This window comes from Nicotiana tomentosiformis, chromosome 6, assembly GCF_000390325.3.
Source record: "Nicotiana tomentosiformis chromosome 6, ASM39032v3, whole genome shotgun sequence".
Classification (NCBI taxonomy): domain Eukaryota; kingdom Viridiplantae; phylum Streptophyta; class Magnoliopsida; order Solanales; family Solanaceae; genus Nicotiana; species Nicotiana tomentosiformis.
Genome location: NC_090817.1, coordinates 102660466 through 102683055, shown reverse-complemented (window position 1 = coordinate 102683055; position 22590 = coordinate 102660466). Strand labels below are relative to the sequence as shown.

Sequence of the window (22590 nt, the reverse complement as noted above, 5' to 3'; positions counted from 1 at the left end):
GACGAAATAGCAAAAACTGTAGTTCCGGGAGCAAGGCTTCTGTGCACAACAATAATCAAAAAGTAAGAAGGTAAAATTGCATAAAGCTTTGAATAGATTGTTACACCCCATATTTTCGTACGTGAGAGTACATCGTAAGTCAATAAGATCGTCTTTGAAAGTACATAAAGTAAGTTAATTATATTACCTTGGAGGTTACAAATCTTTAAGATCATGGATAACAACTACTAAGAGGGTTGAAAGGCTTAGGAGCTAAGCAAATTGAAGAAAATAAGTTCCGTCGAATGTCGACAAGTTGGAAATGTTATAACATGTACTTTTGGGGTGATACTAGGGTTCTTAACATGATAAGGAGGTTAAATTATGAGTTATTTTGGTCGTATGATAGTCGTGTGTTACATTTTGAAGTCAAGCGAGTTTTGGAATAAAAGTTGGCAAAGGTCATCACAAGTTACATTCATAATGTGCTGAATATTAGGTTAAATATAGCAGAGCTTTTCTCCTAATATACTTGGAATTACAAGATGATCCACATAGTCTAGTTTCTAACTCATTAAACCGTTCATCGATACGACATCGGAGTAGAGATATATTTATAGTTTCGCGAGACTGCGCAAACTGCATAGGTGACAAGTAGGTGGGTCACTAAAGCTTTTTAAGCAATACCTTTCATATGTTATATGAGGTCGTTTTGGGACATATTATATACCAAATTGAAGGTCTTGGAATGTAGTTTCCAACGCTTTTAACTGTTCATTCATACGACATACCAATAAAAAGATATAAGTGTTGGAAGAAGGGCCAATGCTAAGGTGCCAAGTAGCACCTTTTTTACTTTTCAACAAAATGGATATTTATATCCCTTATGTCGTCTCTTTCTTCATTTTTCTAGAAACCACAACCAAATACGACTCATAAACTTACCCTTAAGCTCTCTACAAGGGTTTCAAATAATATTAATATCTCAGGTACGAAATTAAGAAGTGATAACATTAGAACGATCCCTACGACGTACGTATCGCTATATCGCCTATATCTTTCTTTGTAGTTTGAGTTTTGGAAGGTATTTAATAGTTAAGAAAATTCTTAGTTTCTGTATTTAAGATTTTAAATAACAAGGAAGGTTGATAAATTCATTTTCTAATAGTTAGAACTCACGGGACGGTGATCGGAAGTGATGAGTTCGAGTTATTCAACTTGTAGTGGACTGTTTTGTGGGTTGTTTTGTGTTATTTTTGGGCTGTCAATTTTTTACTATTTAATGGAGTTTTGGAGGAGAAATGGTGTGGAAAAATACCACATAATGGCGAAATGGTGGATTAGTCCTTCTTTGTAATATTTTCGGGGGTGTTTGATACTACTATAGTTGTCGTTTTGGGGATGAAGTGATTGGGGTGTGTTGGGTTGTTATAAGCTAAATATAACATGGATTTCGACTTGAATCCACTGCAGGAGGTAATTATATGCGGTTCTTGCATGTGCTTAAGGTTATCTTGATGTTGATTAAGTTAAATGGATGGGCTAGACATGAACTAGTGAATAAAGTTGCTAATTGAGGATAGTTGGAGTTGTGGATTATTTTTTTTGTTATAAATATATGGTGTAAGGCTGGAATCATTGATTAATGACTTTATTATCATATTAATTATACTGTTAAGTTAAATTAAGAAGTCTATAAGGGGTGATATGGGGTATACAAGTTTCAATCGGAGTTTGCCGCTCGTCGTGAAGTAGTTGTAACTTGTTGTTGTTATATGGTGTCTTGTTATTGATAATTATGTATTGATGGATTGCTCTGGTCATTGTTGTTGGTATATGGTATTGTAGGAGGCTCTTGTTACAGGGGAGATGTTGCACAAATTTACATTAGTGAGCTACTAGTTTAAGTTACAGACTTAGCCTTTACTCAACACTGATTTTGAATCTCTTTATGCTATGGTAGATTGAGTTGAGTTGTTTGAAGAATTGCTTGGAAGGTATTAAGGACTCAATGGAGTTAAGTTATGTTAAGGCTATCTCTTCTTTCCTTTTGGTATGATCCATATGATGCAACGAAACGAGCAAGCACACAACTTTCACAAATGATTCTATTCCTAGAAGTACTAGGGCTGCCTATGTTCTTGATTTCCCATATGTCCTACTATCACATCGTATGTTCATGGGTCTCATGACATTCCGAGAGATCTTATTGACTTACTTCATTATGCATTGTATTCATTTATACATGTATATTGACACATGACCAGATGGCGTTATATACGCATATAGTATATGTATATGGGGTATGGGGAAATGTTATGGCATGATATACGCATCACCACCTGATCAGCTGGTCTACATTGATAATTTCGTCCACAGAGGTCGAGATGATATGATAGGATGCCTTCAAGGGCTTAATGATGTTATGCACGCACACACCTATGCATGATGTGACATTTATACGCATATGTATGATATTATAAATGTTTCATGATTCACAGAGCTATTCAAACTTACAGGTCGAGTTCTTTACTCCTTGTTTCCTTCATGTCTTTTATATACTTCTTTCATGTCTTACATACTTGGTACTTTATTTGTACTGACGTCCATTTTGCTTGGGGGCATTGCGTTTCATGCCCGCAGGTCCCGATAGACAGGTTAAGAGTCCTCCTAGTAGGCTATCAGCTCAGCGGAAGGTGTTGGTGCACTCCACTTGCTCCGGAGTTACCTATTTGGTCAGTATGATTTGGACATATATTGATTGGTATGGCAGGGCCCTTTCCCGACCATTATGACGTTTATACACTCTTAGAGGTTTGTAGACATATCTCATGTATATGGATGCTTGTATGGCCTTGTTGGCCTATGTTTTGAGTGTACAAATGATCATGTCGGCCTTATAGTCATGTATGTCACATGTATAAGTTTGTATTCCATATTTGGTCGTCCTATGTCGAGTATTGCCTTATGATTTATTCTGGTTATATCATGACGGCCATTCTGGCCCATTTACTAATGATGGTATGATAAGAAAGATATGTTACATTGGTACTCGGTTAGGTAAGGCACTGGGTGCCCGTCGCGGCCCATCGGTTTGGGTTGTGACATAGATGATAGCATAAGTTTGCCAGAAAATTTGTCTCCTTTACAATGATAATAGAGCTCACTATTTATAGCTGCACCTAGAGAACAAGGTCCTAGGATCATACCCTTCTTTAATGTCAATTATGAGGGCCAGTGAATAATGTGTAACGGTAAGCATGAATGAAAAATTCTTTGTAACGGGCAATGTATTAAATATTGTAGAATATTCTCCATTAAATGCTACCAGGTGGCAGACATTTATTACATCTTTATAAGCACCATTATTTCTGGTAACAAATGGAGCAGTCGTCTTCGGTCTTAGCTATCCTCTGCCTTCGGTTCCACGTATCATCCTCTTATGCAATTACTTAATATAACATATTTTACTATATACTGATAGTCCCCCTGCTTTTCGGTGACATAACTTTTTGTCACCAGGAAGTTGGCAGAAATATTCTTTTTGGCGGAAATTTCTATGATCCCCTCTGCAAAGCTTTTGACGGTTGATTAGACGCACGTCTCTACGCATTTAATGCCCCGAACACGCATCATCCCATGATTCAACATAACTTTTGTCAGTTATTGAGGTAATTATGGCCATGAATTTAGCCGCCTAAAACCTTACTTATACGCATTAATCTCCTTCATTCACACCCCATAATTCTCTAAACTCTCTCAAACTCTCTTCATTCAATTCGTACTCTGCTTTTCAATCTTTCGTTAACTCTCCTCATACGAGAAAAGCTTTTTCTATTCTATAACATATAATGGCTTCTTCTTCAAAAAATATCAGTTCCTCAAAGAACAAAAACAAAGCCGATGAAGTCGTTCCTCCTACAGTGAGCACCATCATCCCTAGAAGTCTTGTCACAATTAAAGACTTCGAAGAGAAATTTCCTTCTGTTAGCCCTCGTACATGGGCCATTAGCAGATATCCTTCCTCCATCCGTTCTTCCAGCATTCTTACTATGAAGAAAGATTGTCATTTCCAGGATTTAAACATTATTGCTCCTGATCTGGCGGAGCGGGTAACCTTACCCAAGAAGGGTTTTACTTACTTCTATATGTCTCCATTCACTTTGGGGATATTTTCTTTGAGTGGAGAGCTTGACTCTGTTATTGTGGAGTTTTGCCTCCACTACCAAGTATGTTTGGCACATGTGAGTCCCTATGTGTGGAGGACGATTGCCTGCCTTCGGCGCCTGTGCCAAGAAACGGGGGAGGAGTTATCCCTAGCTCACGTTATGAACATTTATTCCCCCAAGATCTTCTGTGGAGGGATGATTAACTTTAGCAAGTGAGGCCACCATGCATTGCTATCCAGCATGGATGATGATAATGATTGTGGGTGGATGGAATGGTTTGTTTTAATTGCCACCATTGACATCATCCCGGCCTCGGCTCATTCCTTCCCGGAATTATGGAACCACACTCGTAAGTATGCAATTTACTTCTATTCTTGCTAAAGACCATTCCTCGTCATTATTAACTTTTCTCCTTTTACCTGTCTCAGCGACTCGATGGGTTCCTCCTAGGGTTGAGGTCTTAGACCAATAGGTTCAGAAAATTTTGGACGTCACTACGCCCAAAACCCGCACGTGGAAATACATGTCCCTGAAATATGGGTGGAAAGCCAAAAAACATAGTAAGTTGAACTCACATTGTCCTTATCATTTCTTATGAGAAAGTTGTCTTATTTTTCTCTCCTGCTGAATATAGGTCTACCCCAGGGCTCGATTGTCGTCCCCGAGGAGGACGTTTTGGTTGATCCTGCTGATGCAGCGAGGTTGTTGCAGAAAGCTTTTTCATATACATGTATCTCCGGGCCTACTTCTGGTGCAAGTGTTTCTTCTCAGAATCCCCGGCAGGAGAACAAGCAACCAAAAAGAAGGTGTTCCTCCTCGGTCGGGGGAAAGAATAAGAGGGCGAAGAATACTGCCCCGAGTCATCTCCGAAAGTCGTGGTGACGAGCCCTTCACCCTGGTCGGCCATAGATACCGTGATGATTGACGATGATGGAGAAACTAGTGAGGAGTGAGCGTCTCTACATATAAGATGACGACTTTCCTCAACTCAACAGACTGCTCAATTTGTTGAGTTAGTTACACCTACCGAGGACGATGCCTCGGCGCTCTAGGGGAGTATGAAATTATGGAAAATGCCAACTCCAACTTCTGGATCCTATGCGCCCGGTATTATAGGTCTGAGTATCGGGTCCCTGCCGTCTTCGGTTGACCATAAACAACAATCAGCACTGTGTTTGTCGTAGCTGCTTCTCACCCTTCAACATCATCAGCTTCATCTCCTTCTTCACCAACTCTTCCACCAGTAATTGCTACATCATCTCCACCGACAACATTTGTCCGAGAAGAGGATGATCCTCTCCCCTAGTCCCCAGTTCATGGAAATTTGGGGCAAAATTATGTTGACCCCTCAGAAGATCCATAAATAAGAAAGAGCGTTACTCTCTCGGTCTCCACCGGATGCAATTTGTTATCCCGGCCGGTGGAACTTGCTAACTATCTGAAGCCTTTGGCTTCAGAAAAAGATTGGAAAAAGATATAGGCTCTCTCGGGAGAGTGCTTATTGAACAATATCATGCACAATGCCATAACGGTACATTCTTCATTTTCTTTTGTCATGTCTCTTATCTTTGATTGAATAAATATCCTGAGTTCGCCTTTCTTGTTTTGCAGGCCAATTCCTTACTTCTGAGGGCCTCCAGGGGTTGATTCGGGAAAAAAAAAGAACTTACCTCCGAACGGGATCAAATTTTGGCCGAGCGGGGCCAAACTGTTGCTTCTCTCTCAGAATCAGAAGCCAAAGCTGTTGAGGCCGTTGTGTTGGAGACTTGTTTGCAGCAAAGCGAGCAAGAAGTTCAAACCCTTAGCCAAGAGATTCCCCCACTGAGGGTTCAATTTAAAGAGGGAAGGCCAAATGGGTTGAAGTCCATAGTGTCGTTCTTGCTGCATCTGATCGCGAGGCTGCCTTTGCTGAGAGATTGGCCAACTTAGAGGTAGCCTTGAACTCCAAAACTGAAGAGCGTACTGCTGCAGGGGTGAAATATGCCCAATTGGAGAAGAAGTACAAGAAGACCATTGAGCATAATAGAATTTTCAGATCTACTGTCTGCGAACTCGGCATTAGGCTCAAGTCCATTAGATCTGCCCGGGAAAATCTTTTTGCCGAGGTTAACCAACTTAAAGAAGAGCTCAAGCGCCGAGCGGCTTCCATCGTTGTTAAAACAACTTACGTTATGTACAACATGAGGAGAAAAACCTTGGAAGAGGCTAAAGCGGGTATCATTGACTTTGATGTCGAAATCGCTAAAGCCCGTGAGCTAGAGTCAGATGCTAAAAGGGGTCTCCCGATAGGGTCTGATGCTTCCGGTTATTCTGGTTCCAATTCCAAAACCTCGGGAACTGAATAGGAACCTGATGGTGAAGATGTTGAAGGCCAAACTAATGAGGGCCAAGATGTTGAGTCATCGACAGATCTACCCACTTCCAATGGGGGCACAGACGCTTCTCTTCCTCCGAGTTACGAAGATGTAACAGTTTAGTTTTCCTTTCTTTTCCCAACATTTGTACCTGTGTTGTTTTGGCACGTTTATTGTGACTAAAACATCTTTTGATCAAGTATTGCATGAGTTTTTCTGCGTTCTTTCGTTTGAATATTTATGTAAGTTTTAATCTTTGCATTCTTTTTTTCTTAAATGTTTTGCGCAAACGTTCTGTTTGCGTCTAATTTTGTAAGACCTTGGGTGTATTTTCCCCCCAAATCATTTAGATTTCAGGCACAAGTTCTTCCAAAATCAACCCTTTATCGTGAGGATTTTTATAAGAGAGGGACCTCTTATGTTTACAGTGCTCTTGAAGATGGCGTCTCATGTTCATTACGGCATTAGTATTTGAAGTACTTATTTAACTTTCAAATTATAAAATCAATTCATCGTTCAGACAAGAAACTAGATAGAAATAAAAGGATTTTACTTTATTCCTTCCATTTTCAAAAAGTCACTAAACATTCGTTATGCTAAAAAGAAATTTCCATTTCTTGTGGTTAACTTGTAAAACTTGTTTCTACGGGGCTGGCTGCACAATCCCCGATCCCAATGATACAACTATATTTTCAGTTTTAGTATTCTGGTCGATGTGGCAGTAATTGTTATCATATCCTCATATCATTCCCCCTCTAGTGTTTGAATGCGAAGAAAGCGAATTGGAATACTGGAAGTTTTGCACCTTCAAGGATTCCACTAATGAATTGCTAGATAATCTTCATTCCGGTAACAAACTTTACTTCCCCTTAGGAATTTATGCTATCGAGCCAAAGACTATCTAACAATCCCCTAGTGGTTTGCACTTCTGAATGGTCGGGTAACTTTTGCTTTATAGCAAACTTAATTTCCCGGTGGAAATTTTATTATCGAGCCAAAGATTATCTAACCACTCCTGAGTGGTTCTTCGCTTGTGTGCCTTGCTATTAAAGGTCTTATTGCTGCTGTTGAAACTTTCTTCGTAATATGCTTTACGTTGATGCCTCGTTAAAAACTTTTCCAGAAAAACCCAATTGGGACAAAAACTGGACGAATGGAAAAAGAATACAGCACATACTTTCAGTACATGTTATGTTCATCAGCAATAATATCTCATGAGGTATGCCACATTCCAGTTGCTTGGCAACTTTTCTCCATCCTGATTCTCCAACTCGTATAAACCTTTTTCGGTGATAGCTGAAACCCGGTAGGGGCCTTCCCAGGTTGGGCCTAGCTTCCCTGCATTGAGTTCCCGGGTATTTTGAGTTACTTTCCTTAGAACCAAGTCTCCCACTTTGAAATAATGGAGGTTGGCTCTTCGATTATAATATATTTCTATTCTCTGCCTTTAGGCTGCCATTCATATATGAGCCAAGTCCCTGCGCTCATCGAGTAGCTCCAAGTTGATCAATGTTAGTTCGTTATTTGTCTCTTCATTTGCTTGGAAATATCTCATGGTAGGCTCACCTACTTCTACCGAGATTAAGGCTTCTTCTCCGTACACAAGGGAAAATGATTTTTCCTTGTGCTTGATTTGGCCGTTGTTCGGTATGCCCATAGTACTCCAGGCAGTTCCTTAGGCCATTTACCTTTGGTTGCTTCCAACCTTTTCTTGAGATTTTGTATAATCACTTTTTTCGTTGATTCCGCTTGACCATTTGCGCTCGGATGATAGGGCGAAGACGTGATTCTTTTGATTTTCAAGTCTTCAAGGAACTTTGTGATCTTTGCGCCTATAAATTATGGCCCGTTATCGCATGCTATCTCTTTTAGTATTCCAAATCTGCAAATTATGTTCTCCCATAAGAAATTCACCACCTTGTGTTCACCGATCGTCTGATAAGGACCTGTTTCAACCCAATTAAAAAATAGTCAATTAAAATTAAAAGAAATCTTACCTTACCAGGGGCCGACAGTAGTGGTCCGACGATATCCATTCCCTACTTCATAAACGACTATGGAGATAGAACTGAGTGTACTAGTTCTTCTAGTTGATGTACCAGCGGTGCGTAGCGTTGACACTTATCACATTTTTGCACGAAAGCCTTTTTCTCTTGTTCCATTCGGGGCCAATAGTATCCTGCCATTATCAGTTTTAGTACTAATGAGTATGTGCCCGAATGATTTCTACATATCCCTTCGTGTACTTCTCGCATAACATAATTAGCTTCAGGGGCTCCCAAGCATCGGGCCAGCTGGCCTTGAAAAGATTCTTATACAGTTGGCCTCCTCTTAGGATATATCGTACTGCTTTGGCACGCAACACCCGGGATGCCTTGGAGTCTTCGGGCAACTTTCCGTGCTCGAGATAATCGATGATCTCATTCCTCCAGTGCCAGACCAAATTAGTCGTATTTACCTCATAGTAGTTTTTTGCGTCTAGAACCAAGTGCATGAGCTGTACTACTGTCTCAGAATCCGATCCCTTCATTTCCGTTGATGAATCAAGTTTAGCTAATGCATCTGCTTCTGCATTTTCTTCCCTCGGGATATTTGTAATCGACCACTCCCAAAATCAAGCAAGAAGATCCTGGACCTTCACTACGTATTTGTTGCATGTGCTCCTCTTTGGCTTTGAAGATCCCGTAGACTTAATTTACCACCAATTGGGAGTCACATTTGATTTCTATGACCTCGGAATCTAGTTCCCGGGCCAATTGGAGTCCTTCAATCAAAGCTTCATACTATGCTTCGCTGTTAGTCAAATAGACCGTTCTTATGGCCTGTTTTAGGGTTTCTCCCGAAGGTGTGGTTAATACTATGCCAAGCCCGGACCCCTTTACATTGGAAGCTCCATCCATAAATAAGGTCCAAACTTCCAATGTCGATTCTGACACCATCACTGCTTCTTTAGTTTTCAGAGGCAGCAATCCCGGACTGAAATTGGCCACAAAGTCGGCAAAATCATGTGACTTAATCGCAGTCTTAGGTTTATACTCTATGTCGAATTCACTCATTTCGACGGCCCATTTTGACTATCTAATCGAGAGTTCAGGTTTGTGAAGGATATTCCGCAGGGGAAAGATGGTCACCACAGCTATCGGGTGACATTAAAAGTAAGGCATCAGCTTCCGAGCGGCGACTACGAGAGCTAAGGCCAGCTTCTTCAAATGTGGGTAGCGAGTTTATGCTCCCGTTAAAATTCTACTAACATAATAAATGGGAGATTGCGTACCTTCATCCTCAAGGACTATACCGGAGCATACCGCTACCACCGAGATTGTTAGGTAGATTAACAGTGTTTCACCTTCCTTCGGCTTTAATAGTAACTGAGGGCTTGACAAGTACCTTTTCAAATATCTCAAAGCAAGCTCACATAGGTCCATCCAAAGTTTTTTTTCTTTTTGAGTAGTGCAAAGAAACGGTGGCATTTCTCTGACGACCAAAAAATAAACCTGCTCAAAGCGGCCAATCTCTTTGTGAGCCTTTAAACTTTTTTCACGCTTGATAGCTGGTCCGGGATATCTTCAATGGCTTTGATCTTATCGGGGTTTACCTCAATCCCCTTTGTGATACCAAAAATCCTATGAACTTGCCGGAGCTGACCCCGAAAGCGCACTTCTCGGGGTTAAGCTTCATGTTATGCTTCCTTAGGATGTCAAAGGTTTCTTGAAAATTCTTAAGGTGATCACATGCGTTCAAAGACTTAACAAGAAAATCGTCTATATAAATTTCCATGGTTTTCCCTATCTATTTTTCAAACATCTTGTTTACGAGCCGTTGATAAGTGGCTCCAACATTCTTTAGCCCGAAGGGCATCACATTATAGCAATATGTGCCGAACGAATTTTTTTTCTAATTCTCTAGGTTCATCTTAATTTGATTGTACCCGGAATAAGCATCGAGAAAACTCATTAACTCGTACCCGGCCATTGCATCAATTATTTGATCGATGTTTGGCAGTGAGAACGAGTCCTTTGGGCACGCTTTATTCAAGTCCTTATAATCTACGCACATATTTTTCTTCTTAGGAATTACTACTACGTTAGCTAGCCAGTCTGTATACTTTACCTCTCGGATCGAATTGATATCAAGTAGGCGAGTTACATCTTCTTTGACGAATTTATTTCTGGCCTCTGCAATAGGGCATTTCTTTTGTCTTACCAGAGGGATGATGGGATCCAAGCTTAACTTGTGTACAACCACTTCCGTCGGGATACCTATCATATCCACATGCGACTACGCAAAACAATCAGCAATAATATTTTAGAAATTCATTAAACCCAGACCTAAGCTCGGGGTGCAGTCTTGTCCCAAATGGAATTTCCTCTCCAAGATCTTTTCATATAACGCGACTTGTTCAAGCTCTTCCTCTGTGGACTTCGTTGCATCCGTCTCTTTTGGTACCTGGAAGTATCTTGGCACGTGATAAGATTCTGACACTTCTTCCCCCTGGTTAACTTCACTTGATTCGGGAGCAGGAGCCAGTTCCTATAATTGCTATGATGCATGCTCCTTCCCTTTGATACTGTAGACCAAAATCGCATTCATCTCCCTTGCCTCTGGTTGATCACCCTTAATCTGCTTAATCCCCTCGGGATTTGGGAATTTCAGCAACTGATGATACGTTGAAGGCACGACTTTCATCTCGTGCAACCACGGTCTTCCTAGAATAATTATATAACCTATATCACCATCCACAACCTTGAAAAGAGTCGTCTTCATCACCCCTTCGGCATTTGTGGGCAGCAGGATTTCTCTTCGGGTTGTCACGCTTGCGAGGTTGAATTTAGCGAGGAGTTTTGTGGCCGGAATGATGTTTCTGGTAAGTTTGGCTTGTTCCAATACCCTCCATTTTATGATATTTGCCGAACTTCCTGGATCCACAGGAACACGTTTGATTTTAAAATCTAATACATTTAGAGAAATTACCAATGCATAGTTGTGCAGTAGCAACAGTCCGTCTGCGTCCTCCTCCGTGAAAGTGATGTTGTCTTCAATGACTTCCCAGAGTCTTTTGATGTAGGTTACTGATACCTTCATCTTGTTTGCTGCCGAGAAGGTAACCCCGTTAATCTTGTTTCCCCCAAAAATCATGTTGATTATCTGGCGCGGGGGGTCTTCTTCTGTTTTCGAGGGCTCCGTGTTATCACGGTTACGACCGTAATTGTTCTTCGCCCGGTCATTTAAGAATTCCTTGAGATGACCATTTTTCAAAAATGTCGCCACTTCTTCCCGTAGATGTCAGCAATCCCCAGTTCGGTGGCCATTTGTCCTGTGGTATTTGCACCACAAATTGGGGTCCTTCTGACTGGGATTGGAACTCATCGGCTTCGGGAATCGTGCTTCTTTAATGTTCCTCATAGCCAGTACCAACTCTACTATACTGACGTTGAAGTTGTATTCTGATAGTCTAGGAAAGGAACGATCCCGAGAACCTGACGTCTCTTTGTCCTACAATGACCTGTTGTTCTGACCGTGATTAGTTATTCTGTCGGTAACGAACTTGTATGCCGACCGGAAACCTCTGCCACATCCTTCGGCCCATTCGTAGGGCAAAAATCAATCCCTCGAAGACCGTCTATCTATGTCGAAATCATCTTTTGATTTTTCTTTATTCTTCTCCTAACCTTTTTGCCGAGCTGGGAAGCCAATCTGATCATCCCCAATCCTTATCTTGGACTCGTACCGGTTGTGAACATCTGCCCAAGTCATCGCTTGGAACTCGAGCAAGCTTTCCTTTAATTTTCGGGAAGCATCCGAACTTCTCGAATTCAGACCCTTAGTGAATGCTTCAGCAGCCCATTCATCCGGAACAGTCGAAAGCAACATTCTTTCCTTTTAGAACGGGGTGACGAATTCCCGTAGCAACTCAGACTCTCCATGTGCAATTCTGAATATGTCGGCCTTTCGGGCATGCACCTTTCTAGCCCTGGCATGGTCCTTAATAAGAGAATTTGTGAGCATCTCAAAGGAATCTATGAAATGCTCGGGCAATAACGAATACCACGGCAAGGCTCCCCTCATGAGGCTCTTTCCGAATTTCTTCAGCAAAATAGATTTGATCTCGTAGGGAGCTAAATCACTCCCCTTCATCGCCGTTGTATAGGTGGTAATATGCTCCTGAGGGTCCGAAGTCCCATCATATTTCAGTACGTCGGGCATTTTAAACCGCTTCGGGATTAATTTTGGTGCAGCTCTTGGTTTGTGCGGCAACTGAGTATACCTCTTTGAGTCCGGCCCTTTTAGCACCGGTGGTGCACTCGGGATTTGGTCCATGCAGGCATTCACTTCCCTCATATATCATAAGAGCTCACTTTTGAAGGAATCTCTCTCGTTATTGTGACCCGGAACCCTACCCCCTCCCCCCGTCCCCATCGAAGCCAACCTCGACCCACGAGGTATTGTTATCGACCCTCTGCGTTGTTTGATTTGTGGGAGCACCAGGAGGAACTGGACCTCGTCCATTCGCGTTATTGGAAGCACCTGATAACGCCTGCTTTAGTTCTATAATTTAGAATGACCTCTTGCTTCTCCTGCAGGACCCTTACCGCTTCAACAACATGCTCCTCTTCAGCATCATCGAGAGTCGCCTCCCGAACATATCGTGGGTACCACCTGCCATGGACCGGCGTGGCATCGTTTCCCTCATTGTGGGTATCACTGATTGAATTCTCGTGTTGAGGCTGGTCTTTTTGGGTCTCAAGATTGTGTGTGTTGTTAATACCATTATCAGCATATGACCTCATATACATGCGCAATCAAAGCGAATGATTTAGAAGACGATGAGATTGAGTCGGTGTTGCTGAAAAAGTTTAGGGAGACTTTGTCCAAGGGAGCAATGATATGGTATCACAACTTGCCCCCAAATTCCATTGACTCGTTTGCCATGCTTGCAGATACTTTTGTAAAGGCCCTTATTGGGGCCATAAAGGTCGAGACCAGAAAGTCAGATTTTTCAAGGTCAAATAAAGGGATAACGAGATGCTTAGGGAGTTCGTGTCAAGATTCCAGATAGAACGAATGGACCTACCACTGGTTGCAGATGATTGGGTTGTTCAGACATTCACTTAGGGGCTCAACCCCTGAAGTTCTTTGGCCTCTGAAAAGCTAAAACAAAATTTGGTAGAGTACCCGGCGGTAACCTGGGTCGACGTCCACAACAGGTACTAGTCAAAGATCAGGGCCGAGGATGACCAACTCGGGACCCCTTATGGATCTGTTTACCTCATCAGGGTCGATGATAGATCTAAGAGAGCCATTGATCAAGAGTCAAGACCGGTTCAAGATCGGTATCAACCATACAACACTAACTGAAAGGAAAATAGATCCGGGCATCACCCCACAAGGAATGAGAAGAGAAGAAATCGAGGGGTGAGCAAGAATGGGTTCGACAGGACACTCGGGAGTAGGGAAGCACCGAGATTATCGGAGTACAACTTCAATGTGGATGTTGTCAGCATCATATCAGCCACAGGGTGCATCAAAGAGACTAAGTGGCTCCGACCATTGCAGTCCGACCCTGCCCAGAGAGATTATGTAAGTATCACGGCACTCATGGTCACATAACCGAAGATTGCCGATAGTTAAGATAAGAAATTGCTCGGTTATTCAACAACGGGCACCTCCGAGAATTCCTGAGTGAGCGAGCCAAAAACCACTTCAGGAATAGGGACGCCAACAAATAGGTCAAACAAGAGGAGCCTTAACAAGTGATTAACATGATCATCGAAGGAGTCAATATTCCTCAATGGCTAATGATAAAAAGCACTAAATTATCTATCATAATGGAAAATTGCACCCAGAATTATGTTTCAGAGGGAGCCATTTCGTTCATCGACGAAGATGCTGAGGATATCGTATAGCCTCACAACGATACACTGGTTATATCCGTACTCATCAATAAATCTCGAGTTAAACGCGTGTTGATTAATCCAGGTAGCTCAGCCAACATCATCATATCAAGGGTCGTAGAACAATTGGGTTACAGGACCAAATCGTACCAGTAGCCCGGGTATTGAATGAAGGAGACATGAGGTATAACGCTCTATTCGGAATGGCATGGGTCCATAACATAAGGGCAGTACCCTCGACCTTGCACCAGGCGTTGAAATTTCCCCACATCGGGAGGAGTCAAAATGGTCTACGGAGAACAGCCAGCTGCAAGGGAGATGTTTGATGCCGACGAGGTAATCCCGGTGCCTGCGATTTCAACATCAAGGAACACGGAACTGACTAAAAGGGGAGAGATTTAATAGCAATCACTGATACTGCCTCAACTGAACCGGAGAAACAGGCAGAACAAGGAGGATGATTACGGCGTCCCGAGATCATTCATAGCTCCTAATGATACCGACGCCACCAAATCAACAGTTGAAGAGTTGGAGCATGTCATATTAATCGAGCATTAACCAGATCGAAAGGTATACCTGTGCATGGCGGTAACCTCCGAGCTCAGGAAAAAACTTATTGATTTTCTTAAAGCTAATACCGATTATTTCGCTTGGTCCCATCTTGACATGACAAGGATCCTACCGAAGGTAACCACTCACAGGCTGTGTTTGGACCCGAAGTTTCATACGGTTAAGCAGAAGAGGAGACCACAACCCGAGATCAAACATGTGTTCATCAAGGATGAAGTATCCAAACTTCTAAAAATATGATCCATCCGGGAAGTCAAATACCTAGATTGGTTAGTTAATGTAGTGGTAGTATCTAAAAAAGGAAATAAACTAAGGATGTGTGCGAATTATAAAGACCTAAATAAAGCATGCCCAAAGGATTCTTTCCCTTTGCCTAACATCGATCGAATGATCGACGCGACGGCCGAGCATGAGATGCTCAGTTTTTGCGATGCCTATTCAGGGTACAACCAAATTTGGATGGACCCATACAATCAAGAAAAAACTTCTTTCATAACAAAATTCGGCACCTACTGCTATAACCGAATGCTATTTGGATTAAAGAAAGTCAGTTCCACCTACCAACGAATAGTAAACTGGATATTCGAAGAACATGTATGGAAATCAATGGAAGTTTATATTGACGATATGTTGGTCAAGTACCTGCGAGCAGAGGACCATTTGAAACATTTTCAAGAAACCTTTGACATACTAAGGAAATACAACATGAAGCTAAACCCGGAGAAATGCGCATTCGAGGATCGGTTCGAGTAAATTCCTCGAATTCACGGTATCCAATCGGGGGATAGAGATCAACCCCGACAAAATAAAGGCCACAGAGGACATCACTGTAGTGGACAACGTCAAGGCGGTTCAAAGACTGACCGCACGTATAGTCGCATTAGGCCGGTTCATCTCGAGATCCTCGGACAAGAGCCATCGATTCTTCTCACTATTGAAGAAGAAGAAGAATTTTTCCTGCACTCCGGAATGCCAACAAGCTTTGGAAGAACTCAAACAATACATTTGGAGCCCTCATGTTGCACACACCGAAGGAAAATGAATAGTTGTACCTCTACTTGGCGATTTTCGAGGTAGCGGTAAGTGGCGTCTTGGTCAGGGAGGAAGAAGGTACGCAATTTCCTATTTACTATGTCAGTAGAACTCTAGGCGATGCAGAATCGATGTATCCTCACCTTGAAAAGTAATCACTCATGACGATCTCGAAACACACACTTAAATTGTGCTTGCTAGTCAAAGATAGTATAGTATAATATCGTATCCACAAGGATTAGTGTTAAACAATATTTTCTTAGTTTCTACCTTGATTGCTATCCGAGAGAGTCAACAATTGAGATTTATATGATTAATAACTAAAATTAAATAAGAATCTAAAGCTATTGACTAATGACTATCACAACAAAGCTAAGAAAAGGAAGTTATTAGTGGGAGAAAATAGGGTTTTAATAGGAAAGGTGAAAGATAAATGTTTGGGATCTAACTCTATCTAATTCACTCCTAATGTTCAAGTAAGTCTCTCGAATTCACTCAATTATTAGTTCAAATGTTCAGCAAAAACTCCTTTATCGATTAAGTTTTAACCTCACAAGATGAACCAATTTAAGCACATAAAGATATGCAAGAATGCGTAGTGGATTGGTATTTAGGAAAACCTCTATCGATTATCCTCCTAACTAGGTTTAATCAATGATTCGACTAGCCTCTTTTGATTACTAAGAAGAATTAATGAACTCAACCAACAATATAATGCAAGGATATCACAAGTTATGCCTCTCTCGATTACATGAACTAGTGAATATAGATGCAACCATTAAAACTAGAGTTATAATCTACAAACAAATATCAATACACCAAACCCATCAAATCCTAAAGGGAACTACTCCATAGATATGGAGCAATTCATTACAAATATGCTTAAAGTAAAGGAAAATATAAATTCAATCCAAACTCGTGTCTTGAGTGAGGAAGGAATGGTGAACTCCTTACGTTTTTGCTTCTCCAACTCCTCCTTAGGTCTCCAATATGTCAAAAGTCCAGAAAATAATGTTTTCCATGTATTTATACCAAGTAAGGTCGGTCCCAGACGAAATTACCTTCTTCTAGCCGAAATAGGAAAATTACTCTGTTAAAATTGCATAGGCGCGCCGCATGGGGCGACGCGCCATGCGGGGCATTAGTGGGGAAATCCATAGAGTTGTTTCTGACAGGTAGCACAAAATTGTACATGCGTAACGCCCCATGTGGCGCCCCACGCACCGCAGTAGTGGGGTTTTCTTAGAATATAGATTTTTCGTGCGTTTTGACATCCAGCCTTGGTCCTCGACCCCCGAACACGATCTCACCTTAATCCCTTGGGTTTTACTCAGACTTCAAAGCTTTAAATGGATCGAATTCATTTTGTAACATCTACATAGCTCGAAATCACTCCTACAATGCATAAAACACACAATAAGTACAAAATACCATCAATTAAAGCTCAAACATGAATAAAGTACAGTGAATTGGAGTGCAATAAGCGATTAAAATACGAGATTATAGCCTACCATAGATACCCCACACTTAAACAATTGCTCGTCCTCGAGCAATCAAACTACATTTCACATAGATACGACCTTTTTAAATAACTTTCATAACTCCTTACACCAAGAATATTTAAAACAGATTAAGTATGATACCGTAACATCCTAACCTCAAGATTTGTCTCAAAAGCACCACACATTATTTATAACCCGCTCACTTACTCTAACACAGAGGTCAATGACATTACCTTTTTTTATGAATTAAGTGCTCTCACACAACAATAGAGAGTAATTTCACACACAATAAAATTTAAGAGCAATCAGGACTCAAGATAGAAAGAATTCACTCACTCTCAGATAGTAACATTCATATGGCACAAAATACATACCATAGGCTTGCCCATACTGTACTACTCAACTAATCGAGTTCATTCAGTCAAGGATCAAGTGGGACTTAACTTGGTTGTAATGTGGGCTGCGGGACGGGTAGGATACATTTAGATATAAGAGTGACTACACCTCCCTAAGCACTTTAATACATACATTTCAATATTCAAAACCCCACACTTATGTCAAACCAAAACTCCGCCTTCACATCAATATTAATTAACTCCCTACTTCTTTAAGCACAATTACATCAAGAGTCACCACTATCAAAGAATATTTTGCACAACAATACAACTATTTTTTTCTTTTCTTTTTCAATTCAAATGGATCTTACTTTTTTCAAAACAGTGCACCTTTCCCCTTAGTTCAATAGTTCTACTCAAAAGCCAAACCAACTACCCCACACTTCACTTTTACAAAGTTTGTAACAAATTCAAGTGCTCACGAGAGGTACAAAGTTCAAATAGATGGTCAATTTAAACGAATGGTTAAGGCTTGTATTGTGGTTGCCAAAGAAATATGATTACAAGCTCAAAGGGGTTAACTACGATACATAACAATTAGGTGGGTAAAAGCATATAACTTGCTCAACAAAGAAATGCCTATATCACTTCCAAGACTGAATACAACTACTATTTCGCTTTGCAAACACACGGGGCAAGTTCTAGACATAAAATGCAATACACAGAATAACACAAAACCTCTCACACACATGACACATAACTCATTCAAGATTGGAATATCAAGACACTCTAGTCAAAGCAGTTAAGCAAAGTTAAGATCATACAATTTAAGGTACTTATACAAGAGTAAAAAACTAAGCCTAAGCGTCACAACTAAAGTACTCACTATTCTCAAGGCATAATAAAGTCAAGACATATTTTCTTCCATTCAAGTCATAGCACAAGGTTTCCTACTACTAACAAAAATAAAAACTAACTACATTCGGTTCAAACAAAACCCTTGAAAAAGAACCACGGCACAAAAAAAACAAGGGGTACTTATTACACTACCTAACAAAAGAAAATATTTTTATCTTTTTTCTTTCTACTTTAATCCCTCAAGAAACCTGTCGGTGATATCCATCGTCGGAAAAAATCGAAAATTTTAAAAAAATTATGTTTTTTTCAATTTGTTTCAATCTCTAACTACTAGAACAAAAACTAAACTAACATATATACAGGGGAATGCCCTCAAGTACACTGCATCTCGTGGCACACCATTGTATTGAAAGGTGTTCATAATCTTCTCGAAGTCCATTAGATGAGTGTTTGGATCTTCTTTTGGCTTCCCTCTGAAGACACAACAATTCTGAAGGGTTTGAAGCAACCCTTGCTTCAACTCGAAATTGTTTGTTGCAATTGGAGGTGGTCTAACACTTGATAAACCTTGATTGTAGACCGGTCTAGCATAATCACCAAGTGGTCTCCCAGGCATGGGAGCTATATTTCCGAAATGGTCTGCAGCCAAGGGTTGATTCTGAACAATTCTCTGACCCCTCTCTTCTTCATAGATAATATGTGCATCTCTAATAGCTGCTTCCTCAGCATCTCGTACAGCTTGTTCTCTTCGTTGGACTACTTCTCTCGCAGCCAAATCTACATTATCATCACTGATTCCAGCCATGTCTTTGGTTGAGGATTGCCCAACCTTTTCTGATGTCTCGATGAGACTTAGTTCCTTCCTCAGCTGTCGTAGTTGTTTTTCAATTTCTGGCTCGTATGGTAGCACTTCCTTCGCATAAGTTCGAGTCATGCACCACTCTAACCTGTAACCTGCGCACAGTCAAAGAACACCATACGTAAAAAGAGAAAAAATATTTAAAAAAAATTCCTGAATTAGCATTACAAACTATTTCAAACACTATTGATTGCCAATCCCCGACAACTACGCCAAAATTTGACGAGCTCGAAACACATACTTATATTATGCTCGCTAGTCAAAGATAGTATAATATAATATTGTATCCACATGGATTGGAGTTAAACTATATTTTCTTAATTTCAAGCTTGATTGCTATCCAGAAGAGTCAACAATTGAGATTTATATGATTAATAACTAAAATTAACTAAGAATCTAAAGCTATTGAATAATGACTATCGCAACAAAGGTAAGCAAGGAAGTTATCAGTGGGAGAAAATAGGGTTTTGATAGGATGTGTGCAAGATAAATGTTTGGTATCTAACTCTAGATAATTGACTCCTAATGTTCAAGTGAGGCTCACGAATTCACTCAGTTATTAGTTCAAACGTTCAGCAAAACTCCTCTCTCGATTAAGTTTTAATCTCACAAGATGAACCAATTTAAGCACGTGAAGATATGCAAGAGTATGTAGTGGATTGGTCTTTAGGAGAACCTCTCTCGATTATCCTCCTAACTAAGTTTAATCAATGATTCAACTAGCCTCTTTCGATTATTTCTGAGAGTTATTTCTGAGGCATTAGTGGGGAAATCCAGAGAGTTATTTCTGACAGGCAACAAGAAATTTACATGCGCGGTGCCCCACGCGCCGACCCACGCACAGCGGCAATGAGGTTTTCTTAGAGTACATATGTTTTCGTGCATTTTGACATCCAGACTTGGTCCTCGACCCCCGAACACGATCCCGACTTAATCCCTTTGGGCTTTTACTCAGACTTCAAAGCTCCAAATAGCTCGAATTCATTCCGTAACATCTACATAGCTCAGAATCACTCCTATAAGGCATAAAACACACAATAAGTACAAAACACCGTCAATTAAAGCTCAAACATGAATAAAGTGCAGTAAATTAGAGTGCAATAAGCGACTAAAATATGAGATTATAGCCTACTATCTACTCGCTTTGCTACGCGCTTCCAGGAAGCTAAAATCGCACTTCCAATGCCACCATATATGTGTGTTGTAACCTGTTATGCACTGAGGAATATCATGCATAAGCCCGAGCTCTCAGGCCGGTTGGCCAAATAGGCTATGGAGATTAGCAAGTACGATATCGAGTACCGACCCCGAATTGCCATAAAATCTCAGATTTTGGCAGACTTCGTGGCCAACTTTACGTTGGTCTTAATACCCAAAGTCGAAAAAGAATTATTTCTCACCTCGGGGGCTAATTTGGGGATCTAGGCCCTATTCACAGACGGTGCCTCCAATGCAAAGGGGTCCGGGCTTGGTATCGTGTTGAAATGACGTGCAAGAGGCGTAATTACGCAGTCTATTAGAACTTTAAAATTGACTACCAATGAAGCTGAATATGAGGCCATGATTGTAGGTCTAGAACTATATAAGATCCTTGGGGCCAAAGTGATCGAAGCCAAATATGACTCCCTCCTCGTCATAAGTCAAGTCAACAGAACGTTCAAAGTAAAAGAAGAACAGATGCGGAGGTACTTGGACAAATTGCAGGTAACCCTGCACCAATTCAAGGAATGGACTATGCATCATGTTCCATGAGATCAAATTAGTCAGGCCGATGCACTGGCTAACTTGGGGTCGTCGGTCGACTCCGATGAATTCAGCTCGGGCAGTGGTATAATTGATGAACTCGGTGATAGAAGAAGGTCACACCGAGGTAAACTCAACAAGTTTGACTTGGTATTGGAGAAACAAATACATAGACTACTTGAAGATATGAAAGTTGCCTTCGGATCCCAAAGAATCGAGAGCCCTGCACACCAAAGCTGCCAGATTTAGCTTAGCCGAAGGGCATTGTTCTGGAGATCTTTCTTCGGCCCACTGGCCAGATTCTTAGGGTCGGGCGAGACCGAATATGCCATGATATAAGTTCACGAGGGCACCTGCGGGAACGATTTGGAGGCAGAATCCTTAGTTCGGAAATTGATCAAAGTCGGCTACTACTGGACTGAAATGGAGAAGGATACAAAAGACTTCGTACGAAAATGCGACGAGTGCCAAAGACACGCCCCGATGATCCATCAACCGGGAGAGATGATCCACTCGGTCCTGTCTCTATGGCCGTTTATGAAGTAGGGAATGGACATCGGCGGTCCCCTTCCATGGGCGCCCGGTAAAGTTTTATTTATACTATTCATGACCAACTATTTTTCCAAATGGGTCGAGGCTCAGGTGTTCGAGAAGATCTGAGAGAAAGAAGTCATCGACTTTATCTGGGATCACATAATATGCCAATTTGGGATACCAACTGAGATCGTTTGCGACAACATGAAACAATTCATCGGTAGCAAGTTGAGTAAATTTCTTGAATACCATATGATCAAGATGATATTATCAATGCCTTATCACCCTAGTGGGAACGGGCAAGCGGAATTAACGAACAAAACTATACTCCAAAATATGAAAAAGAGGTTGACCGGTTTGAAAGGAATAAAGTGGAAGGAAATCTTGCCCAAAGTCCTATGGGCATACTGTACGACTTCGAAGTCAAGCATCGGGGCAACCCCATTTTCTATGGTCTATGGAGCTGAAGCCTTAATACCATTCGAGGTAGGGAAACTGCGCCTCAGGTTCCAGTATGCTACCGAAGAGTTGTTGCACCCTATTATGTACTTGTCAAAACACGATTCAACTTGTGGTTTCTTGTTGATGATGAAAGAGAGTCACCACCTAATATTTAAAGGAATACTAGGGTACCTATTTAATTACTAAAGTCATATTCTTTATTGGTCTGCTAACTAATGAAATTATGGGTAAGGGTTCTTATTCTTCTAAGGAGAAGGAGTTAGGCACCCCTTAAAATCTATCTAAGGTAGCTCCATAGGAT

General features: G+C 41.1%; 1 protein-coding gene across 1 annotated transcript; it reads right to left on the bottom strand.

Annotated features, from left to right (window-relative positions):
* Positions 1–11041: 11041 nt before the first annotated feature.
* Positions 11042–11638, bottom strand: LOC138894508 (uncharacterized). Its single transcript, XM_070179210.1, has one exon. The coding sequence runs from the start codon at positions 11636–11638 to the stop codon at positions 11042–11044; it is 597 nt and encodes a 198-aa protein (XP_070035311.1).
* Positions 11639–22590: the final 10952 nt, after the last annotated feature.

Coding starts and splice junctions, on each gene's coding strand:
- LOC138894508 (XM_070179210.1), bottom strand. CDS start 11,638: ATGATTTTTGGGGGAAACAAGATTAACGGGGTTACCTTCTCGGCAGCA.